The 27,318-nt window shown below is 45.5% G+C and overlaps 1 protein-coding gene across 4 annotated transcripts in view; it reads left to right on the top strand.

Annotated features, from left to right (window-relative positions):
• Positions 1-27,318, top strand: part of CNKSR2 (connector enhancer of kinase suppressor of Ras 2) — a 562,096-nt gene that overhangs the window by 150,051 nt on the left and 384,727 nt on the right. For all 4 annotated transcript variants that reach the window (XM_075335413.1, XM_075335412.1, XM_075335411.1 and 1 more), the window contains exons 6-9: positions 99-140; positions 981-1,100; positions 22,972-23,031; positions 23,684-23,752. In XM_075335413.1, coding sequence (XP_075191528.1) covers positions 99-140; positions 981-1,100; positions 22,972-23,031; positions 23,684-23,752 — 291 coding nt within the window. The remainder of the gene's footprint in view (positions 1-98; positions 141-980; positions 1,101-22,971; positions 23,032-23,683; positions 23,753-27,318) is intronic.

Raw genomic sequence — 27,318 nt, 5'->3', positions numbered from 1 at the left:
TACAAAACCAGATTGTTGACATGACATGGGGAAAATACTGCAGTAAATTCAAAACTACGGTCTTTCCTATTTATATGGAATATTGTTTTGTATTTCAGGAATGTACTGTGTATGAAACGGAAAACAAGATCCTTCATGTGGTGAGTAATTCTGATGGTCAGAGCATGTGTGTGTGTATATGTATGTAAGTGTGCGATGGTACTAGTAATGGGAAAGGTATGTTCGGAGCCTCCCTGATTAGACAGCAGAGCCTTTCATTAGCTAGATTTCAGGATTCCAAGGTAAAGGATACAAAGCCGATCGTAAGCAATAATACTTCATTGTGGCCAATTATTCTTGTATAAGGCTGCTTTCACACATCCGTTTTTCCAGTGTGGCACAATACAGCGCTCTGCAGAAAAAACTCAAAAGTTGTTTTTTTTTTTTTTACCGCCGGTTGCGTTTTTTTCTGCATAAACTTGCATTAGCGCCGTATTGTGCCGCATGGCCTTGCGTTGCGTCCAGTTTTTGCCGGATGCGGCATATTTAGCCCATGCGGCGGCCGAATGAAACGTTGCCTGGCACGTTTTTTTGTGCGTCGAAAAAACCCTATTGCGCTGGATGCGGCGCGATTTACAATGCAAGCTTTTGCATGCCAGATGCGGCGTCCTGCGGCAAAAAACGCATCCAGCTGCCGGAGGCGGTTTTTTGCACTGCGCATGCTCAGTATCAAGCCGCATCCGTCAACAAACGGACGGGCCGCATGGAAAAACTTATGCAACGGATCCGTTTTTTTTGCCGCATCCGTTGCATAGGTTTTTGAGCCGCACTGCTAAAACCGGATGTGTGAAAGCAGCCTAACTTGTAAAATCTACTTTCTGAAGGCTTTAATGAGCCTTTTATCTTGATTATCGAGCAAATTCTCCAATTTTCTTTCCCTTTTCGTCATCAGAGTGTACCGTGTTAACCCTTTAATGGCTCACCTTTTTATTTTCTTTTAGTGTAAAACCCTATCGGGCGTCTGTGACCACATCATCTCTCTCTCCTCTGATCCTTTGGTTTCTCAATCTGCCCATCTTGAAGTTATACAGCTTTCCAACATCAAGCCAAGCGAAGGGCTGGTAAGTAACACACGGTTACTTGCCGTTATATAATCTTACACAGTCTTTAGTAGCTCATTTCCAGTAAGCGCTTTCTCCCCACATTATTGCCTGCAGAGGAGTGCCATAATAACTTAGCACTAAGTTTCTTGATGTACAGTATGTCTGTTTCTCCAGGACTGCAGAATATTTCAGAAATGGCTTAAGTGACAAATTTAATTACCAGAGTATGCCGGAAAGTAGGCATCATTACACGCTGTCATTATGTAAAGCTTTTCCTATAGTGGAGTTACAAATGAAAAATATATTCACCATGAATGTCTTCCAGTATAGCAATAGGCTTTTACAGGGAAGAAATTCTTTTGGTACTAATCCAAGAATGTTGAGATTTTTGAGATATGTCACCTCACCTGGCCATTTTGAGAGCCACACTATATTTAACCTCCATTATCTGGTCATCTGCTGATATGTAGTTATCACCTTACTACTCTTGGGAAGGTAGAAGAGAAGACCGTGTTTATGCCGCACTAAAAACCACTGATGCGTGTAAATTAAAAGATTTCCTTTTTATTTGACAGTCCTACGCGTTTCAGAGACATCCGTATCCGTATCCGATATTACAGCAAGGCCGCTTGGACCTATATATAAGGAGCAAACCGCCACATATGCATTAAGGACTGCCCGTATGACTCAGCTGAGTCATACGGGCAGTCCTTAATGCACATGTGGCTGTTTGCTCCTTATGTATAGGTCCAAGCGGCCTTGCTGTAATATCAGATACGTATACGTATACGGATGTCTCTGAAACGCGTAGGAACTTTCAAATAAAAAGGAAATCTTTTAATTTACACGAATCAGTGGTTTTTAGCGCGGCATAAACCCTGTCTTCTCTTCTACCTGTGTGATACAAAATTCCTCTCCCGGGGCTGCAGATAAACCACCGGGCACTCATAGGCTATCATAAGGGGTTGTGACTGGCACAATCTCACCAGGTGAGTGCTTCTTTGTCTTGTCTGTCTACCCTCATACCGGGTAAGACCCTATTGCGCTTTTTCCCCCCTACAGTTTTACAAGGTACTCTTGGGAAGGGGCACCGCAAAAAAATAATTGACTGTTATTAGTGTTGAACGAGCAAACTTGCCACTGTTCAGTACTCGATCGAGGTTTCTGGGTGCTCGGGTACTCGCGGAGCTCGGACGAGTATCACAGGTGATCAGATGTGTCGTCCGCGAAATAACAATCACAACACAGAGGCACGCTTCACTGTGCGCAGCACCCTCAGGAGAGACATTTTCAGTCTCTGAATGGCTCTCACTGGGGCAAAGTAATGTTTTAAGTGGTTCAGAGCTGACACTCCATCTACACTGAAGGAATGCTCCACACAGAGCCACTGAGCTCACAGATTAGCTGCCACACTGTCAATGGGATGTCAACGCAGCGGCCAATACAACTTACCGGCAGCACTGGTGGAGACTCCTCAGTTGACCGAGGGAAGTTGAGTACAGCGTTTTAACAATAATATATTTTTTTTTTTTTTTTGTTAATAAAAGAAGTGCGGGACTAACGCCTATAAAATATTATTGTCTATTACGGAGAACTTGCAGCAGAATATCTGTCAGCCTGTCATCAATCCCTTTTTATTATTATTATTTGTATTATTATTATGTCTGTGTTGTTTTTAAGGTAAGAATGCTGTATAGTAGGTAGTTTGGGATTGACTTTAAGTAGCAACCAAAAGTTTTGCATTTTTTTTGTGCGTGATTACTTCTGTCTGGTTGTTGTGACGCCATTTTCTTGTAGATGAATTGAATATGCATGAAGTTATCATACAAGACCTTAATTTTAACCAAATGCTTTTGAATATACGTAATTTAATTAAAGAAAACTGACTGCCAAACATTTTGCATATACTATTTATTGATCACAACATAGAGAGTAATTCATAGTTTACATTGCCATAACTTAGTATTTTGTAGCATAACCTCTTACTTTAATGACTGCACCACACTGACCGAGCATTGTAGTCACTAGGGAATACATCTTGAGGGATTTTGCTCTGTTCAATTTGCAAACGATTCCTATTTATTGCTATGGGTACGGGCCCCGACTCATCGCCCTAACCGATCCCAAAGGTACTCTATAGCGTGTAAATCAGGTGATCGCCTGTTGCAATGGCTGAGCCAAACTTTTTTCTGTGCTAACCAATTTTTGAATAAATTGGATTTGTGCTTAGGCTTATTGTTTTGCTGGATTTTCCAGCTCCTGCCTACTTTGATTTTACCATGTGGCAGAATTACATTCTCCAGTATATCCTTGGACATGACAGCATTCATATTTCCATTAATTCTATGGGGCCAATGGCAGATGCAGAAAAGCAGCCGCAAACCATGACATTACCTCCACCATGCTTCACTGTTAGTGTTTGGTACCCTCCATCATTATGCTTTTGTAGCACCCACTGGGCAAGGGGTTAACTGTTTACTTGTCGCCGAGCCTGGTGATGTCGGGTCTGGGGAGGTCACCGGTGGCCCTGCCAGACTTCGTGTCCCCAAGGTGTACAATAAAGGGGGGGGGGAATGATGGTGGAAGTTTGTCTCATGACACCATCTGCTGTACGCAGCCAGAGGTTAGCCACCGTTACTGTCGCTGTCCTCCAGGGTGGATGGTTATAGCAGCAAAGATGGTTCTGCTCCCCACAGGTGGAGTGTGCCCCGAGGAGGATGATGAGGGGAGTAGTTGCCGTTGGCACCGAAGCGCAGGGAAACTGTGCTGGCAAAGACAAGCAGGCACAGTCTCTGCAGTTTCAAGGTTTCTTTACTCACAGTCCCAGTTGCCACTCCCGGAGTACCGGTCATCGTTGTGATGGGCCCCAGTCGATCCCGAGCAATTCGAGGTCACCATTGGTGTTCCCACTGGGAGTCTTTTCTGGTCGGGGTCTCTCCAATCCCAGTGTATGTGGAATGTGGAACGGGCTGCGGGTGTTTCCTGCACTCTCAGCAGACCCTGGAATACCGTATAGCTGTAGAGAACCAGGGCTGAGATGCCTGCTCCAAGCCAGGGGTCCTATGGCACTCCCAGAAGTGTGCAGGTAGAGAGTAAATATGCCTGGACCGAAGTCCCAACTGTGTCCCTCACCCCTAAGCTGTGCCCGGAGGTAACTGACTATGTGTGAAGATGCTCCTTCCTTTTCCCCCAAGTGGTGCCCGCCCCCCAGGTGGTTGTCCTAGTGACCGGGAAAGTCCCATGCTTCATGATTGCCACCCCCCTATCTACCCCAGGCAATCCCCCCGGTGGGAAAGCACCTAACTGTGTTTGGTGGGGGAATGTGAGAAACATCAGCAATTAACCTCTCCTTACCTGGGATGAGTACTACATCTTAAGTGAGATGCTGTACCCTGTGTCGACTGAAGCCTCAGGGGCGCCACATTTTCCATAGTATATATAGTGCTGCCATGAGTACCAAACAGATTGGTCAGATGAATCTAAGTTCAGTCTGTCTCTTTCCATTGGCTTTGTTCTTTGGCAAACTCAAGTCGGACCCTCTGATGCTTTGCAGAGATGAAAGGTTTTTTGACTGGAACTCGTGCATTCATGCCTGCTCCTCTGAGCTGTTGCACCTCACTTTGACCCTATATTCTTCTTTCTTTTCGTGTGAAATCTGTACAACACTTTTATAGATATCAGATAGACTATTTCTTAATAATGTGATTAACTTAGAAAGCTTTCTGTGGTCGTGCATTTCTAGGTTTATCAGCTGTTCCATCATTTTCTATTTCTTTCTTTATTGTACGTGACACTTGACTCTGAGAACAGTTGAATTTCATAGCTCCTCTTTTTGGCTTTTCCTGACTTCACTCTTAGAATAATAAGCTTCCTGACATTTGGTGATACATTTGGATTTGTCTTTGCCAAGTTTTATCCATAAAACACAAGAAGAAAAAAAAATAGGCAAAATTAGAGTACCCATGACAAAATGTGCAACACATTTGGCCCAACAAATGTCGAAAACTAACACCTAAAGGGATAAAACCATGTGAAACACAATTTTCATGCTTAGAGCTGACACCTATTTGCTTCCGGTTTACTAAAAATCACCGGGAAAATGGCATCGCAGCAACCAGACAGAAGTAATCACACTTTAAAAAAAACAAAAAAAAACTTAAACACTTGGTCATTGCTGTAGTAGAATCTAATTTAAAACAAGTTCTCCACTATTGATCAGCTGAAACCTGCTAATTGTATCAGTATGGTTGTAGGCCAGCTCAAGGCAGACGAAGACCACGTATTGTACAATTTTAAAGATTTGCGGTTATCTAGTTTTTGTATAAATCGATTTCTTTTTCTTATTCTTTTTTTTTTTTTTTTTTTTTTTTTGACGTGCGGCGTGTGAACTTGCAGTCTTATTTCATGCATAATAACCGGATTACTTGCTATTTGATTTGGTTTGAGATGCTCGGCGAGGTTTTCTGCAGCCTTTGATAACTGCCGGGGATCATAATTTATTAGCTGTTATAACCTATTTTACCTGCAGTTAATATAAAAGCATCCGCGCTGTGATAACAGTATGAGGCGCTGTTCTGACCCCCTTTATAATGTGATATCTTATTCATTGATGTAGCGCATTCTCAGAGCAGGACAAACCTCGTCTGGAGGGAGTTTGGCGATTACTTAGAGCCTGGTAATAATTCCCTTTTGAACAGCCAGCAACATCCTTTTTTGCAATTATTTTCATCACCATTTCTATCCTATTTATTCTCCCTGACATAATCCTGATTTCAATAAGGTCTGATGTTCTGTACTACAAACTAGTAGGCTTCAGTTGAGCTGATTATTTGCTGCTGCCTCCAAAAATGATAAATAGCAAATGGTACTTGATTTACTGAAATAAATGTATGACCTTATATTTGCTCTGAGACCTGTGTCTATCAGTCAATACAGCCCCCCCCCCATCTTCCCCGCTTGGTATCGCACTCTCAACTGTATCGGCATCATGGAAGTCGGAAGAGTAGACGATGATGGAAGAGGGATGTGGATGGGGATCTATCTTGTAGTCTTATAGTCAATCTTTTAGACCGAAAATAGATTAACAGGGGGCGCAGGGTCATAGGAAGCTGATAGCGGCAGCACAAGTGGAGCGATGCTGTAAGGAGAGGGTGTCGTGGCAGCGTGAGGTAGGACAATTGATCTTCCAACGACAGAAGCAATAGACTTTAGGAAAGTGGTGCCGGAAGGCGGCGCATTTGCAGATTGAGATCTCTGAGAACCGAGATCTCAGTGTGTGAATGTGCTACCTCTGGCTCCATTTTCCTGAAGTAAATTTTGTCCGATGCTGGTAGATCAATGGCGTCTGCCTCGCAATACCAGTACACCCTTTTCCTCCAAGCATCGCCCCACTCGTGCCACTGCCGGCTTCCTGTGACCCCACTTCACCTCCCCCGCGCAAAATGAGGATCAGTAGTGTCTATGTCGGAGTTAGGTTGCTGTTCGCATGCTAGTAAACTTTGTTGAAAGGCTGCATCACATCCAATCAACAAGCTTTGTTGCATGCGGAAGATGCCTGTACGCTGCTGTGAACAATAAAGAAAAAGAAAAAAAAAAGGGCTTCCTCCTGTTTTGATACTAAGCATGGGTAAAGCAGACAACTGCGGGCTGTTATCAAAAATAGAGGGGACCCCACCCTGTTTTTTTTTTACAAATATTTAATAAAATTAAGAAAAATAGTGTGGTCCCCCCCCCTCAATTTTTGATATCCAGCGCAGGCAAAAGCCGACAACTGCTTGCTGGTATTATCAGTGTGGCAAGGGCCATGGTCATTTGGCCCTTTCAAGCCTGAAAATAGCAGCTGACAGCCGCCCCAAAAGTGGCACATGCATTATATGCACTACTAATTCTGAAGCTTTGTCCTGCTGTTCCTGATTTTGCCTTTGTGCGGTGGCAATCGGCTAATACTTTTGGGGTTGAAGTCAGCTGTGAATTAAAATATGGTATCAACCCTAGGGTTAGTAAGTTGCAGGCATCTATCAGCTACCCCCATTACTAACTCTGCATGTGTAGAGTTAAAACACACACACCAACTGGTAAAAAAATATTTTATTTGAATAAATACTCCCCCATACTCCCTTGTTCACAAATGTATTAATTATAAAGAAATTCTCAAAGTTCCAATGTAATCCAATAGTATAATGTCCCACGGAACCCTGTGATTCCTTTTGGAGCTTTATTCTGAGCACGATCCCAGAAAGAGGCTCCTAAGGTCACCCTTGGATAGCTCACCAGGTAAAGAATGTCTCAAGCTCGTGAGACATTCTGTGTCTGCCGTTGACCAGAAGTGACCTATGTTGTCTCATTCTGAGAACTTTCTCCGAACAAAGCGTTATGGGCGTCGTGGGACATTATACCATTGGATTACATTGGAACGTCAAGATTTTTTTTGTGCGTGTGTGTGCGCGCACGCACACGAGTGCACGTTTATCTGTACATTTGCTGGGTTAGTAATGGGGATATTTGACAGATGCATATCTATTACTAACCTGACATTATACAGCGGACCTCAACCTCAAATATATTTTCGTTTGTCTCCGCACCAGGGCAATCGGAAAGAGCTGGGCAAAGTACCACAATTGGGGCATCTAATCGATGTACCACTTCTGAGGTGGCTGCAGGCTCCTACTTTTAGGCTGGAAGGGGCCAGATAACCTTTTCAGCTTAATATTATCCCCCAGCTTTCTGCTTTTACCTTAGCTGGTTATCAAAAATATAACCAGCCAAGGTAAAGCAGACAGCTGAGGGCTGCAGCTCCCAGTTGTCTGCTTTGCCTGCGCTGGTTATTAAAAATAGGTGAAACCTCACTTTGATTTTTTTTTTTTTTTTATTCTTTTTTTTCATTTATTCTCTATTCTCATTTGTTTGTCGGATAATTGCCCTAATTTTGCTTCCTTTTGCAGCCCACTAGCCTTTACTTTGACCACTTTATAGCCATTTTACAGCCCAGAAGTTCAGGTCCCTATTGACTTAAGAGTTCAGAAGTCAAGTTCGGGTCAAGTCCAGGTCCTGAACTAAAGGGTGCTTTACACGCTGCGACATCGCTAACGATATATCGTCGGGGTCACGTCGTTAGTGACACACATCCGGCGTCGTTAGCGACATCGCAGCATGTGACACCTAGGAGCGACTATCAACGATCGTAAAAATGTCAAAAATCGTAGATCGTTGACACGTCGCTCCTTTTCATAATATCGTTGGTGGTGCATGCCACTGGTTGTTCATCGTTCCTGCGGCATCACACATCGCTATGTGTGACACCGCAGGAACGACGAACTTCTCCTTACCTGCGTCCACCGGCAATGAGGAAGGAAGGAGGTGGGCGGGATATTCCGCCCGCTCATCTCCGCCCCTCCTCTTCTATTGGACGGCTGCCATGTGTCACTGTGATGCCGCACAAACCGCCTCCTTAGAAAGGAGGCGGTTCGCCGGCCACAGCGACGTCGCAGGGAAGGTAAGTCCGTGTGACGGGTGTAAGCGATGTTGTGTGCCACGGGCAGCGATTTGCTCGTGACGCACAACCGACGGGGGCGGGTACGCTCGCAGCGTGTAAAGTGCCCTTTAACATATAACCAATGTCCAGCCGAACCCAGCAAACCCAAACTTCCTTGGGTCCGCTCATCCCTAGTCTTGAGGCAGCTCACTGGTTTTACCTATCATGAGATTTTTCGTGTCTGGCACTTTAGTAATGAGACTTCTTTTTTTTTTTTTTTTTTTTTTTTATAGGCCATCTGTTGAACCAGCTGATATTTTTCACTAAGTGGCAGGATTGCTTTCTAATTACTGATAGATTTCAGTGGATGTCATAACTTTCCATGGCTTTTAACACCTTTTTCTTCATGTGTTCAATACTTTTTACCTGTGTAACTTCTCATTATTACAAATAACCTAATTTATTGACATCTATGGGTTGATTTATTTGCCTGTGTGGATTGGATGGGTTGTTACCAACATCTGATGAGAATTTCATGCCAGTGGCACCTTTATAAATATAATTGATTAGAAAATTGGTGACTTGTTTAATACTTCTTTCACCGCTGTATTTATTAACTTGTATATAGGTTAGGTTATAGGTTATTTTAAAAATAAAATGAGGCTCTTTGGGTTAGTCAACAATACAGGGTTTGATGCTAGTACACACTATATATAATATATAATAATATGTGTGTATATATATATATATATATATATATATATATATATATATATATATATATATATATATATATATATAATATATACTAGATGGTGGCCCGATTCTAACCCATCGGGTATTCTAGTATTTGTGTAGTTAATGTAGGATTTTTGTTATATATAGATATATATATGGTTGTGTGTAGTTGCCAAGTGTTTGTGTATGGCGCTGTAAATGTTCTGGGTGTGGGGGGGGGGGGGGTGAGAGCGATGTTGTTTGTGTGTTGCGTTGTTTGTGGAGCGGCTGTGTGTCTGCAGTGTGTGTGTGTGTGTGGTGCTGTGTGTGTTGCACGGTGTGTGTGGGGTGCGTGTGTGTTTTGCGGTGAGGTATGTTTTGTGCAGTGTGTGTGTTGTGCAGTGTGTATATTTGTCTGTGTGTGTTGCGTTGTTTGTGTGTGCGTGGTGTTTTATGTGTTGGGTGTTTGTGTGTGTGTGTGTGCGGCGGTGTCTGTGTAGGGCGGTGTTTGTGGTTACGTGTGGTGCGGTGTGTGTTTTGGGGGGGGGAGGTGTGCACCCCCATCGTGCTCCATCCCCCATGCTGCGCAACCCCCATCGTGCTCCATCCCCCATGCTGCCATTCTGGGGAGAGACGAGTATAATAGGAGGAGTAGTCCTGGGGAGAGAGGAGTATAGTAGGAGGAGTAGACTTGGGGGAAGAGGAGTATAATAGGAGGAGTAGTCCTGGAGGTGAGGGGAGAGGAGTATAATAGGAGGAGTAGTCCTGGGAGCTGAGGAGTATAATAGGAGTAGTCGTCCTGGGGAGAGAGGAGTATAAAAGGAGGAGTAGTCCTGGGGAGAGAGGAGTATAATAGGAGTAGTAGTCCTGGGGGAGGGAGGTGTATAGGAGCCCAATGTATGCGGGGGGCTGAGCCGAGCGGCCAATGTGTGCGGGGGGGTGGTGGCTCCATGTGGCCTCCCCTCCTCTGTGGCGTCCATGTGGCCTCCTCTCCCCTGCAGGCTCCTTGTGGCCTCCTCTCCCCTGCAGGCTCCATGTGGCCTCCTCCTGCCCTGCAGTGTCCATGTGGCCTCCTCCTGCCCTGCAGTGTCCATGTGGCCTCCTCCTGCCCTGCAGTCTCAATGTGGCCTCCTCCTGCCCTGCAGGCTCCATGTGGCCTCCTCCTGCCCTGCAGGCTCCATGTGGCCTTCTCCTGCCCTGCAAGCTCCATGTGGCCTTCATCTGCCCTGCAAGCTCCATGTGGCCTCCTCCTTCCCTGCAAGCTCCATGTGGCCTCCTCCTGCCCTGCAGCGTCCATGTGGCCTCATCCTGCCCTGCAGCGTCCATGTGGCCTCCTCCTGCCCTGCAAGCTCCATGTGGCCTCCTCCTGCCCTGCGGCATCCGTGAGGCCTCCTCCTGCCCTGCGGCGTCCGTGAGGCCTCCTCCTGCCCTGCGGCGTCCGTGAGGCCTCCTCCTGCCCTGCGGCGTCCGTGTGGCCTCCTCCTGCCCTGCAGCGTCCGTGTGGCCTCCTCCTGCCCTGCAGCGTCCGTGTGGCCTCCTCCTGCCCTGCAGCGTCCGTGTGGCCTCCTCCTGCCCTGCAGCGTCCGTGTGGCCGCCTCCTGCCCTGCAGCGTCCGTGTGGCCTCCTCCTGCCCTGCAGCGTCCGTGTGGCCTCCTCCTGCCCTGCAGCGTCCGTGTGGCCTCCTCCTGCCCTGCAGCGTCCGTGTGGCCTCCTCCTGCCCTGCAGCGTCCGTGTGGCCTCCTCCTGCCCTGCAGCGTCCGTGTGGCCTCCTCCTGCCCTGCAGCGTCCGTGTGGCCTCCTCCTGCCCTGCAGCGTCCGTGTGGCCTCCTCCTGCCCTGCAGCGTCCGTGTGGCCTCCTCCTGCCCTGCAGCGTCCGTGTGGCCTCCTCCTGCCCTGCAGCGTCCGTGTGGCCTCCTCCTGCCCTGCAGCGTCCGTGTGGCCTCCTCCTGCCCTGCAGCGTCGTCCGTGTGGCCTCCTCCTGCCCTGCAGCGTCGTCCGTGTGGCCTCCTCCTGCCCTGCAGCGTCGTCCGTGTGGCCTCCTCCTGCCCTGCAGCATCCGTGTGGCCGCCTCCTGCTCTGCAGCGTACGTGTGGCCCTCCTCCTGCCCTGCATAGTCCATGTGGCCTCCTCTCCCCTGCAGAGTCGCATCTTCGGCTCACAGAGCGCTTACCTGCTCCAAGTGCCGGCGGCCTCTTCTCCATCCGCCTCCGCGACACTCTGCACACTGACGTATAGTGAGGTAATCTCACCACGCTGCCGTGACCCTGCAGCGTCATCACGTCGTCGGACACCGGGTCAGAGAGCAAACTGGCTCCACTGAACCCAGAAGTGCGGCGTGCACGGAGATACAGGGATTCATTTGTATCGGCGTCTTAAAGACGCCGATACAAATGAATACAGGGAACTGGATTGCCGACGCTGATTGCTGCCGGTTTGCCGGACAGAACCGGCTGAATCACACCCTTGGGCTGAGGCGAGCGGCCAATGTGTTCGGGGCTGAGGCGAGCGGCCAATGTGTGCGGGGGGCGGAGCTGAGCGGCCATTGTGTGCGGGGGGGCTGGGGCGAGCTGCCAATGCGACCGTTGTCACTGTAATGACGTCATTATGGAGCAAGACAGACAGAATAAGGCAATGATAGATAGATACACACACACATATATATATGTGTATAGATATAGATATATAGATATGTGTATAGATATAGATATATAGATATGTGTGTATGTATGTATGTATATATATATATATATATATATATATATCTAATATATATATATATAGATATAGAGAGAGAGATATATATATATAGATATGTGTGTGTATATATATATATATATATATATATATACCCTCAAAATAAATAAATGTACCCTTGTAGCTTTATTAACCTTTCCCTTCTGGGTACTTTTATTTTTTTTATTTTCTTAAATAATTGCTCATACGTTTTTTGTTTTTTGTTTTTTTTTTACTGCCCTTCTTTCAGGAGAGACAATTTACATGACAAGTTATTGTTTGTAGTCGTATCATTTATTTTATCATAGTGTACTGAAAAAAATCCAAGGTGGGGTAAATTTGTTAAAAAAATCAAACAAAAAAACCCCCCCTTTTTTTAATTTTCCATGTATGTAGCATTCATTGTTTGGTAAGATGACCCAATTAAATGATTATTCAGGTCAGCTCGATTATGACAATACTAAACTTGTATAAATGACGAGCACAGTTTGCATCCTGCAGCTTCATCTGTAATCTGTATTCAACTATTCTTTGTCTAAACCAGGTAGTCACACATAGGCCCCCGCACAACACCTTCCCTCACCTAGGTCACATACAGCCGACCTGAAACCCTCGTCACCCCCCTCATGGCAAGACAGGCACACCAGTGGGTGGGACCAGGCGGTTGGGAAATGCCCACCTAGGGGTCTAGACAGCCCGGGGCGGGAAACAAACAGTCTAGTCTGTAGTTCAAGTTGAGAGGAGTGTGGGCTGGAGCTAGGTGTAGCTCCAGCAGAGGAGAAGTTCAAGTTGAACGGTGCCAGGGTCGGAGCCCTGGTACCTTGGCTAGGTGGCAGACGGTGATCTCCATCAGCAAGAGACTGGAAGATTGGTAGATCCGAGGAGGACCGGAGCAGGGTTGGAGCCCGCGGTACAAGCACCGGAGACCCGACCGAAAACCGTGCTCAGAGGGTGTACTCGGACCCTGAAGCCAGGACCGGAACAAACGGCCTAGCTAATCAATTGATTGAGGGCAGGATTACAGGTACTGTCCCAACCAATGTCCCAAAAGCAGACAACCACCCACAGATTGGGATAGGGCAACCGCAAGGGCCCATAGATTCCACGGGTCAGCATCAGTGGGCACAGCTCCTCAGCCACCCAGAAAGCCGGGAGCGGACTCCCGTGTTCCATTCCAGGAACTCCAAATACACAACCACAACCAGTGCAGAGGAAGAGACAGCAACCACCAGCCCGGGTGGGGGACCAGAGTTCAACCGGCCGTGGCGGCCGGCCACCAGCACCTTGGCTTACCAAAAGACTCGTGTGATTCATTTGTGATTCATTCATTGGTGAGTAACCAAACATCCCTTGCTACGTCTGGGCGCGCAGGCCCCTGCCATCGCCATACCCTGCACAGACACACTGGGCCCCGGGACAACCATCCCTACCCACCGAGGGGTTAACATCCTGCTGCCATTACATCTCCCCTGGGTATCCCACAACCACAGCGGTGGTGTCCCACTTCACCACACACCATGAGTGGCGTCACGAACCGAATACGGTCAAGGCCGTACAACTACGTCCCCCTTTTCATTCGGCGTGTCCCCGGGTCCGGAGGATCCCTCGAGCCATGCAGCGGGTTCGGATCCGAGCAGCGCCGGCTGCTGGCACGGGGGCGGCACACAGACACAGACAAAGGAGGAGAAAGTGCTCTTTCCATATTCTTCGCTCCTGTGATGCGACACCCGCAGCAGAGGGTCATTACCATATCGCTTCCGATGCTCTCACAACGGAAGCGGTACGCAAGTGAACAAGAGCCCTAATACTAACTTTTCTGTCACACTGGTGGGCGTGGACCCAGTGCACCACAAGACCAGGCTTTCTTTGGTAGAGTGTGACTAAGCAAATATCTGGTTCTTCACTAGAGCCACTGATAGTGTAGGTATTCTTGTGCTTCAGGTAGCCGCCAGATACCACTCTAGGGTAATCCCTGTTACTGCAGCAGCTGACTTCGGGTCAGGGCGCAGGTATGAACTGCTAGGTTGGGCTGACTCGGAATGACTGGTGGAATGGAATCAGAAGAGACAGATAAGTCGGGTTCTGGTTAGGTGTCACAGGACAGGTACTAGCATACTGGCGGGATGCAAGACAGGGTCTAGTGCACAGAAGGAACTGAAACTGGTACAAGGACAAAGACAAGATACTGTACTTGAACAGGTTTGGGATACAGAGCAGGTGCAAGGTCACAAGCACTGGTACACAGGTTTGGGACTGGAGCAATAGACATTGAGTTCTATTGTTCAGGCAACTCCCAGAAGTGGAGGATTACTTGTATACTCTAAGGCTTTCAGCAATAGGCTGGGGAAGACTTTTGGAGTGCACGCACATTTTTTTTTATTCAAGTAGCAGGGAGAGTGTGCACGTTCCCTAAGGATCACACCAGTAGGCCTGTACAGAATGCAAAAGTCTGGAAGACAGAGCTGTGGCTGAGACCGAAGTGTTATAGGCTGAGTGGCCGGAGCAGTGAGCGCTTCAGCGTCCCTGCAAGGTAGAGTTCAGGGACGTCAGTTGCGTTACATTTTCCGTCACCTTACTTGACCTCTAATGTCTCTGGACAGAATTCAAAAAAGCATAGAGCTTTCTGGAATCAAAACAATTGTCTGTGTAATGAGCTTGTTCTCATACCAAGACTAAAGCTGGGGATACGGATCATATGGTTGTTAGCCGAATGATGTTTCATCTGATCTTTCGGGCGACCATTATCTCAGCCAATTATCCCATAAACAGGAGATCACCAGCATTCTTGGTCAGTTCCTTCAATTTCTCGATTTATTACCTTTTTTTCCCTGGTTTCTTCCAGACCCATTTGACCCCATCTGAGCCTCTTGAATTTCATCTCGTCCCTCCAAGTCACACGTTTCCAGGCTCAACTGTCCACTTTTCATACTTTTTTAATTTGCTATCTCTTCCCAACGCTTCTAATGAGGATACTGAAGTAAATGCTGCTTCACTTTTTTTTTTCTGGCCACCACTCAAGACTTGTGTAACGTGTGTCGCATGGTGCTTGAATGGATGTCTGTAATCTTACTATTATAAAGTATGCGAGCCACCACCTCTGCCATATTTGTATCACCAGACGTGACAGACCGGTTGTGATGAGCCAACTTGTTGATTCCCTCATTTTGTCTGGACATCCACCTCTTGGCTTTTGAATGGACGAACTTAATTTCATATTCTTCCAATTTGTCATGGCACTCAAACGATGCAGTTTTGTCAATATTCTTGGCATAGAGACTCTCCATAAGCTGGGTGAAGCGGTTTGTCTTTTCTTGGGACATAATCATGGCTGCTCCTTGATTTGAATCAATTACTTTTCATTAAGGAATCAACCTGATAACACATTGAGCTCTTAGGGAATGCGAAAACAGGTTGTAATTTGTAGTATACAGGAAGAAACAGATTTTTCCACCATCAGGACTAAAACGGTAACGATGCAGTGACCTAACAAGAATATGCCTAACTAATCATATTCTTAATAATTGCATCTCAAACTTATGTATAAGATAGCTAAGATGATTGTATATAAACTGAAGTTAGTATCGCATTCGAAGCTGTAGTGGATGATGAACTATGGAGCCTGAAAGTCAAACGTTCAACATATTGTTAACGTTTTGTCAGTCAGTGAAACTTTTCTAGCTTCTTCCCTACTCTACACAAACTCCATAGTGCTATAACAAACCAAAGTAATAATCCCGCCTTGGTGTCCTGCACAGTAATAGTACCCTCATTTTTTCACCCCATAGTGCTCCACATTTGTAGCAGTGCATTTTTTCTGCCTCAGTATTTATAGTGCACTGCTGTTCCCTCATAAAGTTAGTGTCCTTTCTGTGTACTCACATTTTAAGAGTGCTCCCTTTGTGTCCGCACAGTAATATTGCTCCTTTAGTGCCTCCACATAGTAATAGTGTTCTTTTTGTGGAGCCACAGATTTACAATGCAATTTGTGTTGACACAATATTAGAAATGTTTTTTACCACCATAATAATAGAGCCACCACAAAATAATTTACCTTAATTGTGTCACCAAACAATAGTACTCAAATATATAAATTTATGCCCCCACAATAGTAGTATTTCCACATGGTATTGTCCCCTACTTACTGTCTCGGGCAATATTATTGTGGAGACTTAATGTCCCCAATTGTTATCTCACATAAAAAAAAACTATTTTCCCTCTCATATTAATATACCCAATTTTTGGCTTCCCCATATGTTGCCTACACAATAATGTCCTCTATTTGTAACCCCACAATAATATTGCCCCCATATAGAAATATCCACCATTTGTGCCCCCACACAACAGACTTCCTATGCCACTTTTGTACCGCCTCCTCACCCAAAAAAAAACCTTAAACTCCTCATTCGGTACCAGTGAGTGGTTATTAGTGATGAGTGAGCATGCTTGGCAGTGCTCGTTCCTGGATCGATCATCGGGGTGCTCAGGTACTTGTGAAGCTCGATCGAGTATCACGGGAGCTCGGATATTTTGTCCATGAAACAATAACCACAAAGGTTTCTTCAATGCATGATATGTGCAGGCATCCCAGGGCGAGCCATTCGCTGTCTCTGAATCTCTCTCCCAGGGAAAAAAAATCCCACATTCTCAGAAGCAGTGTGAACCCCCCCCCCCACCCCCAACCACCAAAAAAACCCAAATCTCCTCTCTTTGTTTATGGCTGGCTGTATGTTGGCAGAGACCCTAACAGGCCAATCATTGACTTTCCATAATGCTCATTACTTGCATCGAGCTAGTCCAAGCGTCTGATCAGCTTGAATCGAGTAACGAGCATTCGAGCATTTTGCTGCTCGCCCATTACTAGTGGTTTATATTGTATATTCTGTTCCCTTCAATTTGCAATCATTGCCGGTGGCGTTTGGACATCACTTCACTTCATTGCGTCAGGTGCAGACTGCGGAATATTGTCCATCTTCCTGTATGCAGTCTGTGCCTGGCAAAAAGAGAGTGACGTCATCGTGCCTCCTGATTAGAGTTGAGCGCGGTTCGTGGTTCTCCAGTTCGCGGTTCGAGTGATTTTGGGGGCTGTTCTAGATCGAACTAGAACACGAGCTTTTTGCAAAAGCTTGATAGTTCTAGTTACGTTCGAGAACGGTTCTAGCAGCAAAAAGCCAAGCTAATTAGTAGCTGGCTTTCCGCTGTAATAGTGTAAGTCACTCTGTGACTCACACTATTATGAAATTTCAGCGTATAGTAGGAACAGCGCATTCAGATCACTGCTGCTGGGATAATGGCGATTGCCATTTTTTTTTTTTTCCTGGTCTTCCTTCCCTAAGCGCGCGCGTGTAGCGGGGCGGGCCAGCATGTAAGCCAATCCCAGACACACACACAGCTAAGTGGACTTTAAGCCAGAGAAGCAATAGCATGTGGGATAGGATGTCCATGTCACATGTCCCTGCATTATAAAAACAGGTATCTGCCCGTCAGGACGCCATTATCTGCCTTCTGCGTCTGGGTGTCAGTCACCGCAGGTGCAGCTCCTGTCTCCAATACTGCTGTGTACGCTCTACACACAGCACTATACAGAATAGGGATAGAAGTTTCTTTTAGCCCTTGTAAGGGCTAATAACAGCAGGTTCAGAGCCATAGGTGACAGTCAGGTCCGTGGAAACAGATTTTAACAGCAACAGATAAGAGCGTCTGTGTAGCTAAGGTCAGGGACTTCCTCGCTGCATTTCCCCATTAGGAGGGATATAAAGTGAGGCTTCCTTTCCTCTACACAGACCCACAACCCTGCCACTGTACCCTCATGCCCTTTGCACACTCCAGCTCATTGTTACTAAGCCATTATACTAGCAAACACTGAGGAAACTTAGTGGCATCCTAAAAGTGGCTGTTGGACTTCCATTATTGTCCCACTGGTGCAAAGATATTTGCGGCACCTCTGCATTGCACTCTGAAACTCATTGTTACTAAGCCATTCTAGTAGCAAACTATGCTGCCAGTTTAAGGGCCGTAGTTGCATTGTCAGGGATAGTTATTGTTGTTTATTCTGCTGTTAATAAAGCTAGACCACCGCTGCAATCTACACCACCTCTCAGTATTTGCTACCACATTTTAAGTGCACAATCTTGTCGCAATCAACATGAGTGGCAAAATGACAGATGCTAGTGGAAAGGGGAAGAGGCGTGTTGGAAAAGGGAAAAAAAGGGTTTGTCCGTGGGGAAGTTGGCAAAGCTCCATTAACATCTGCTGAAGATAGACCATTTTCCAGCAAAAGTAAGATGTCTACTACTTACCGTGGACAATCCGATGTGCTCCCTTTTTTACGGACACAAACAACTGGAACAAAGGTTGATGATGGCTTCAAAAAGAAAATGCTTGAATGGATCTCAAGTGGTCCAACAAGTGCCCTCTCCGCCACCTCAACTACCGCATCCAAAAAACACCAGTCCTCTGAGTTGTCATCCCAATCAAACTTGCTTTCTCCCAGCTCTGAAGTCTCCATCCGCCCTGCACAGTATGGTGGAACTGAGATGGCTGAGTCTGCAGAGCTGTTCAGTCACACTATAGCCTGGGAATCAGAGGTCTGCTCCCAAGCTACAGTAAGTACAGACCAGGAAATGGTCTGCAGTGATGCCCAGAACCTTTGTGACTCTGATTCAGGCCGTGAGGACCAAGTTTCTGAGCATAATGTTGACCCTTTGTCACAAACTGTAACACCTGTTGTTATAGACAATTAGGAACATACTGATGACGATGAGACGCAGATACCAGATTGGGATGACAACTTAAATATTGTTTCACGTCAGGAAGAGGCTCGGTCTGAGGGTGAGGGGAGTGCAAACACAACAATTGATGAGGAAGTTCTAGATCCCACCTACTGTCAACCCACAGTCAGGCACTCGAAGAGGTCAACAGAGGCGGTGGAGGAGGATGCTACTGATGACGAAGTTACCTTGCGCCTTCCTGGACAGAGGAGTAGTACTGGTAGCACATCTACAACTGCATCCTCAGCCACCACTCTGCCTCTGAGCACTAGTTGGGGGGGCTCAGCAGGTCGCATGCCCTCTAAGCCTTGCCTAGCCTGGACCTTTTTTGACATAGAAAAAGATCGCCCAAATCATGTGATATGTAAAATTTGTCGTGATTCTGTTAGTAGAGGGCAAAACCTCAGGAGTTTGACAACTTCTTCCATGAATCGTCACATGAATAAATATCATATGTCCCAGTGGGAAGCTCACCGTGCAGCAATGCGGTCTAGCGGAGCGAACCATCCACCGCCTGCCCCTTCAAGTGCATCCGCGCGCTCTTCATCTTCTAGGACTGTGGGGACAGCTGTCACACCTGGTTTTCCACGCACAACTTCCACCACTGTAACCGCAACAGGCAGTTTGCTTGGTAGGTCGTCAGTTGGTTTGGAAGGGGAAACAAGTGCGTGTGTACAGATCTCTCAGACATCGATAGCATCAACGTTGGATGAAGGCAACATCATGTCTACGCGTGCACTTTCCTCACAAACCTGCATTTTTTCAGGGACACCCTACTCACCACCATCTACACACAGCAGCCAGAACTCTGTCCCTCAGATGTGGACAAATAAAAGGCCATTTCCTGCGACCCATGACAAAGCTAAGAGGTTGACTTTATCCCTCTGTAAGCTCTTGGCTACCGAAATGCTGCCTTTCCGCCTGGTGGACACACAGGATTTTAGAGACATTATGTCTGTCGCTGTGCCCCAGTACCAGATGCCCAGTCGCTACTACTTCTCTAAGAATGGTGTGCCTGCGCTACACCAGCGTGTCGCACACAACATCACCGCTTCCTTGAGAAACTCTGTGTGTGAACGGGTGCATTTCACCACCGATAATTGGACCAGAAAGCATGGACAGGGGCGTTACATGTCGCTGACTGGGCACTGGGTAACTATGGTGATAGATGGTGAAGGGTCTGCTACACAAGTCTTGCTGTCCCCACGACTTGTGTGTCAATCCTCTGTCTGTCCAAGTTCCGCCACTGCTTCTGCCTCCTCCACCTCGTCTGGGTTCTCCACCTCCGCCCCAAGCATGCCTGGTCAGGCCACCAGCGTTCTAACTGCGCAGAAGGAATCGCGCACACCTCATTACTATGCTGGCAGCAGAGCGCAACGGCATCAGGCGGTCTTTAGCTTGAAATGTCTTGGAAATGGGAGTCACACAGCGGCTGAGTTGTGGGCAGCTCTGGAGACTGAGTTTAATAAATGGTTGTCTCCACTCAACCTGCAGCCTGGTAAGGCCGTGTGCGACAATGCTGCAAACCTGGGTGCGGCCCTTCACCTGGGCAAGGTGACACACGTGCCTTGTATGGCTCACGTGTTGAACCTTGTTGTCCAGCAATTTTTTCACACACTATCCCGGCCTAGATGGCCTTCTGAACAGGGCATGAAAACTGTCTGCTCACTTCTGCCGTTCAACCACCGCTGCTGAGCGACTTGCATCGCTCCAGAAGTCTTTCAGCCTGCCGGTTCATCGCCTGAAATGCGCTGGAATTCGACTCTCCACATGTTACAGCAACTGTGGCAGCACCGTCGAGCCCTGGTGCAATACGTCATGATGTATAGCCTGGGCCAACGAGATGCAGAGGTGGGGCAGATCACCCTAATGGAGTGGTCTCAGATCAAGGACCTATGCACCCTTCTGCACAGTTTCGACATGGCGACGAATATGTTTAGCGCTGAGAATGCCATTATCAGCATGACTATTTCAGTCATTTACATGCTGGAGCACACGCTAAACACTATTCGGAGTCAGGGTTTGGGACAACAGGAAGGGGAGGAACTACAGGAGGATTCATATGCGCAAGAGACAATAACATCACCAAGGTCCAGACGTTCATCAGTTGAAAGAGGTTGGGGGGAGATGTCAGAGGAAGAAAGAACGGTTAGCACCTCTATGCCACAAACACAGCATGGACTTGGTCCACATGGCTGCACAAGACACATGAACGCCTTCTTGCTGCACTACCTCCAACATGACCCTCGTATTGTCAAAATTAGAAGTGATGATGACTACTGGCTTGCCACACTATTAGATCCCCGGTACAAGTCCATATTTTGTGACATAATTCCAGCCATAGAAAGGGACGCACGTATGCAGGAGTATCAGCAGAAGCTGTTACTCGATCTTAGCTCGGCTTTTCCACCAAACAACCGTGGTGCAGGGAGTGAATCTCCCAATTGTAACTTGACAAACATGGGACGGTCTCGTCATCTTCAACAGTCTACCCGTACCAGCAGCACCGTATCTGGTGCTGGTAACAGCAATTTTATTGAATCTTTTCAGACCATCCTTTGCAAGGCCACCAGAGACAACAAGTCTGACACATAGTCAACGGCTGGAGAGGATGATACAGGAGTATCTCCAAATGAACATCGATGCCATGACTTTGCAAATGGAGTCTTGCTCATTTTGGGCTTCAAATCTTGAAAAATGGCCAGAGCTCTCCACTTACGCCTTGGAGATTTTGTCGTGTCCAGCTGCCAGCATTGTCTCTGAACGTGTCTTCAGTGCTGCTGGGTGTGTGCTAACAGATAAGCGCACGCGTCTGTCCAGTGACAATGTGGACAGACTAACGTTTATCAAAATGAACAAGTCATTGATCCACAAGGAATTTACTACCCTGGCCCTGTGTCATCCTGGGGAGAGTAAATGCTTGTGGATTTTGAATGTGCTTGATGTAAATCTACCTGTGAAGTGTACAACTGGGGCACAAGTGCTGCCACTGAAGGGGTAGGTGTCTGTGTGGCCCAATTTTTAGAAAAAAAAGGGAGACTCCGCTTGGCGTAACCCTTGCGGTGTTTTGCATGATTTTAGAAGGGCATGCCATGCCTATATCTGTGTCTCATCCTCTTTTCCTTGTAACGCTGTTTTGTTTAAGCATGATAATTTGTCCTTGTCACTTTTCCATGTGTTTGTGTTGTGTTGTGAGTTGTTTGTCACCTTTTGGACACCTTTGAGGGTGTTTTCTAGGTGTTTTTATGTGTTTGTGATTGCCTTCCATTGTTTCCTATGCGGTTCGAGTGGTTCGCCGAACCGAACTCGAACGAGACCTCCGTTCGGCGAACCGAACTCGAGCTGAACCATGGCTGGTTCGCTCATCTCTACTCCTGATGTCTGGAGTTCAGAGTGTGCTTTCTATGTCTAGTAGTACACAATCGTAACTAAAGCAATCTGTTCCATGTCGAAATTAGTGGCAAATCAGGGAGCGCATCAACTCTCCGCTTCAATTTATACTGTTCATGTAGTGGATTTGCCAACTCATCCAGAAGTTTTGAAAGTCTCCTCAATTTTTGCATTCTCCTGAACGTTCCAGGAGAAAATGAAATAATATCTCCAATCCTAAGGATAGGAGCTACATGCTTGGTCACCACATCTCAACTATTTTTGTTTGTTTTTTGCATTACTTGCAACAAGAAAGGAGCAAATTTTTCCTTCACTAGTATTTCATCAGCAGTCAGTTTTCTTCTTATGGATCTACAGATAATGACATCTGTCATCAATGTTGGAAAATGAGACTCTGAGGCCGGTGTCACACTTGCGAGTGCCTCGCGTGTATCTTGCACGAGTCTCACGTTGCATCACCCGTCACGGACTCACGCTCTCCTCACAGGAGCGTGTCAGCTACATAGAGATGTATGCAACTTACCCGCTCCTGTGAGAAGAGTGTGAGTCCTTGCCGGGTGATGCAACGCGAGACTCTCGCGAGATACACGTGAGACACTTGCAAGTGTGACACCGGCCTAAGTCAGGCTCTATTGTCATATAGGTTTCAGATATGGGTCTATTAAAGGGTTTTAGGAGGCAGGCCGGAAATGGGAATTTTTAGTGATTCACTCATCTTTTCTTTAATCTATCCTGTATGATTTGATATTGCTGAATTTGGCATGTTCATAGTGTAGACTGTTTCTTTATATCCTTATATGTTTAATTCCAGGGAATGTACATTAAATCCACATACGATGGTCTCCATGTGATAACTGGAACTACAGAAAATGTAAGTAGTATCCATATATTTCATTATGTAATGAGCTTATTTAGGGAGAACCTGTAACCTATCAGAGACTGTGGGGACATAATAATCATAAGCATGTAATATTTTAGACATTAGGATTTAGAAATTATTCAACATGGTGTCTGAGATCTTTTTGACCACGCTCATGTGACCTCTGCTGTTAATTTCGTTGGTCAATCATTGGACAGTGGTAACAGTCAGTTTGTGTCTGCTGTACTGAGTGTATAGATGCAGTGGTCACCAGAAAATGGTTGGCTCTGTAGGACAGTTCACAAAGGCCAATGATTGATTTAATAGTTGATTATAGCTTATTTTGTCATTTTCTCAGCTGCCCCTACTTTGTGGCCATTTTTAAAAATAGCTTGGACAATCCCTTTTAATAATGAGATATACTGTTTCTGACTGTGTGTATTTATGATGGTTAAATTGTCTAAAATCAATTTGCATTCGGTACAATGGGAAAATGAATGTGATCAAACACAATCCACATCAGTATGGATTCGCTACACAGTGGCACAATAATAACTAGTATGACATAGGTGGCTGGTTTGCTTTAAGAAATCTGACAATTTGCCCCTGAAAATGTATGAACCTCAATTAAGTCTTCACTTAAAGCATTCTGCTTATTTAACAGTCTCCGGCTGATAGATGCAAGAAGATCCATGCCGGTGATGAAGTGATTCAAGTCAACCATCAGACAGTGGTATGTATTCTGCATCTCAAATATCAACTTGTGGATAGCGGAGCATGTCCTGCAAGCAAAAACTGTTCTCCACGTTCATCTATTAGCAATGTCATTATCATGATCCGTTCAGCTTGATCTGAATCACTGATGTTAAAAGGATTCATTAAATTGCTGCAGTACTATGTATGTGAAGCTAGAAATGAATATCATCGGCAAAGGATAACATAAGTGTAAGAATGACTATCTGCCATGTAACATAGGTGGAATTTCAAGCCAAAGGAGATTTACACTCCCTGACTGCGGCTGTTGACCAACTGACTGCCAATCCATTACATGTTTTCCGATTGGTGGTTGTTTACCGGGCTGTTTAGACCAGGCGACTGTGCGGTCATACAGAACGATATGTAACTTAATCATTCTGCATGCATAATATCCTTGTTCTTTATTGCAGATGCCTTGTATACTTAAAAAAGCATTTCACCCCCAAACGAACATTTTGCTCCTTGCGGGGTAATTGGCAGCTTGTTAAGCCTGGCTGATAATTATCATCCAATCTAAACGCACCCCATAATTTGTTAGATATGATAGCTTATATTCATGGCCTTACATATCAACCACTGACGTTTCTACAAGTTCGTAATATTTGTTCCTGCTGTTATTATTCATACACTGGCTGTTGTTTATGCTGCAATGTATAATATTAGCAACGTTTCAGACACAAGGGCCTTCTTCAGAACTTGCACAGTATTAGGAATAATTAGGATAAGTGTGACCATAGGACATTTTTAGTTGAGTGTAAAAAGGAAGCAGTTTCTTTTGAAGATCTGAGGAAAATTCAGTCCTTTTATCTCTATTGACTTTCTTTCATATCTGTACACTGATGTGTAGTGGGGAATTTTTAAAGATTGTCCAAAACTTTTGTATTGAAGGCCTATCCTTAGGATAGGTAATCAGCATCTGATAGGAGGGTTGGGACACCCAGCACCCCCTGCTGATCAGTTGTTCCCAGTGTAAGCAGTGGTCCGAAGTGCATAGCTGTATAGAGGCCGTGGCTGGGTATTATAAATGTGCCCCCTATTTGAATGAAAAGTTGGAAGATATGTAGTATCTGTCCACTGTCACTATACTGTGGAGCTACACAACTGAGCACTGCTGCTCCTGCCAACACCTGGAACAGGTGATCGATGCGGATGCTGTACCTTCACTGATCAGGTATTAATGAGTGACCTATCCTAAAGATAGGCATGCAAGGTATAAGTCCCAGCAACTCCTGTAGTCTCGTGGATAAACAGGCCTCTTAGTGCCCGTAGAATCTGTCTACCTCTCTGTCTACCTCTGTCATGGGTGTGTCACGAGTGACAGACAGTACTCTAGCGTACGTCAGTAGAAGGTCACAGGGTTTGGCTGTGTAAAATGCTCCCTGACTCTTTTGTTCCTTTTGTCAGTATTCAGTATACTAGGTAGCTCCTCTGCTGGGTTTTTATCCTTTTCGTTTTAAGACCCAGCAGAGCTCTTTTTCCCTTCAGCTGCAAATCATCTGATTTTAACCTTGGGTTTAAATACTCTAATTTTCCGTGGACTTGTGCTGATGATATTCAGTTCATTCGTGCTCTGGATGCAAGCAGGCTGCTTGCAATCAGCTGTGTTGTTGTTGTTGAAACCTTGCTGAACTTCATCCTGAGTCATCTGTGGATAAGTAGTTCATGCATGATTTACCCGGTGTGTACTCCTTGCGTTTTGTCTAGTGTTTAGTGGGGTTGACACAGAGCTCATCCCACCCATTCCCTATTTAGGGCCAAGCACTAGGCATATCTAGGGTCAGGTATCCGGCTCTGCGCATGGGTGCAGAACCTATCTAGGGTGATAAGGGACCCCAGGGACCAGTGGTAGGTTTTGTCAGGGGTCACCATCTCCCCTTCCCTAAGCGAAGGGTTTTCCTTTCCTTTAATCGTTTTGTGGTACTTCCCCGTACCTAGCGTGACAATGACAACATCTCTGTCTACCTCTGTCTACCTCAATACAATTCTCAATTCAAGCAAGTTCAGTTCTCCAGCATGGCATAAACTATATGCCTTATTTAGCTCACATATCCTCATATTGCTTTTAGGTACAGTATATGTATGGTAGTGGCCCTCCCCCCCACCAGCCCCTCCAAGGGTTCCTTGGATTCACTCTCGGAACATCCATTGTATGTGCCTTGCAGTGATGTGGGCATGCTGATTGATATAGGTGGGACTCTGCAATTGTCTGAATCACTCCACTGACAAATACAGGCGATTAGTAAGCTACTGAGCATGTGTGACCGGTTGCACTTGACTTGACACATAAGGTAGACATTTTGAATGGGAAGTAAAGGAACTCCAGACTCTCCAGGAGAGTTTTTTATGTTTTTCCAATTGAAAGTTTTGCATGTTTTAACAATGTGAGTTAACATTTAATTAGGCCCACTTTGTGTGCGTTTCCAGTTTTTTAGCAGACGCTTTTCTAGATATGGTTAGAGATGATGCTTGTTCACAGTCTTCATTTCTTTTTGTTGTTCTAATTTATCCTTATTTTGCAGTTCTATTTATATTGTTTCTCTGGCACAATAATAAGCAGTTATGTCTGCAGGAAAGCAATGGAGCAGCAGTGATATTGCTTCCTAATATTGATGGAACATCAGGTGGTGCCCGTGTATGCATACATAGCCATAAAGATAATAAGAGTCAAATGTTACCAGATTTATGGATGTTCTCTTTTTATAAATGTGTGAAATTTAGTGCTTCCCTTCTTTTCAGCATCTCTTATTATAGGCAGAACAATTCATGGCTAAATCTGCTCTGATGAGCCTTTTATGCTTGTAGTGTCTGCCAGCTTGAAATGAGACATATTGAATATGAACTCATGACAGTCATCTACCGAGTGTATAACATAATGGCTTTTTTACTCAAATGTGTTAGTGTGTGTGTATATATTAGTTTTTCAGTAAACCTTTCACTTCTAATTTCCTGGTTTCTGGCCATTTTTACATATTGCCATTGATACTTTATAATGGTTTTGACAAGCACCAAACCCAGTATAATTTCTATTTGTATAGTTTATTCTTTGCTGCTAAGCACCTGCCGGGCATCTGTCCCATGCAATGTCATCCATGCCCTTCACCTCCCAATGCAGGAATGATCAGCGCCGAAGAAACCCTTTAATGTTATTAACCATTTCATAATGACCCATTTTATTGTTGTCCTTTTATCCTTTCAAACATAATATAATACATTGTAATATATTTTATTTTTAATGGTGGGGCATTTTAGGAGCGCTTGTCCGTTGGTTTACACTACACTTGCCAAGGTCAGCACAAATTTTCAATGGTTGCCCAGACTTTATCTGATCTTGTGTGTGTATGTATGTATGTATGTATGTATGTATGTATGTATGTATATATATATATGTGTATGTATATATATATATATATATATATATATATATATATATATATATATATATATATATATATATATATATATAATATGTATAATTACATTACCATTACAGTGGACACAAGTTCACTTCCAGTTATTCTCCGCCAGCCTTTCCTTGACTGACTG

The sequence above is a fragment of the Anomaloglossus baeobatrachus genome, chromosome 2 (genome assembly GCF_048569485.1).
Source record: "Anomaloglossus baeobatrachus isolate aAnoBae1 chromosome 2, aAnoBae1.hap1, whole genome shotgun sequence".
Classification (NCBI taxonomy): Eukaryota; Metazoa; Chordata; class Amphibia; order Anura; family Aromobatidae; genus Anomaloglossus; species Anomaloglossus baeobatrachus.
Note: the sequence above shows the minus strand (reverse complement) of the source record. Positions and strands in the feature narration are given on the sequence as shown.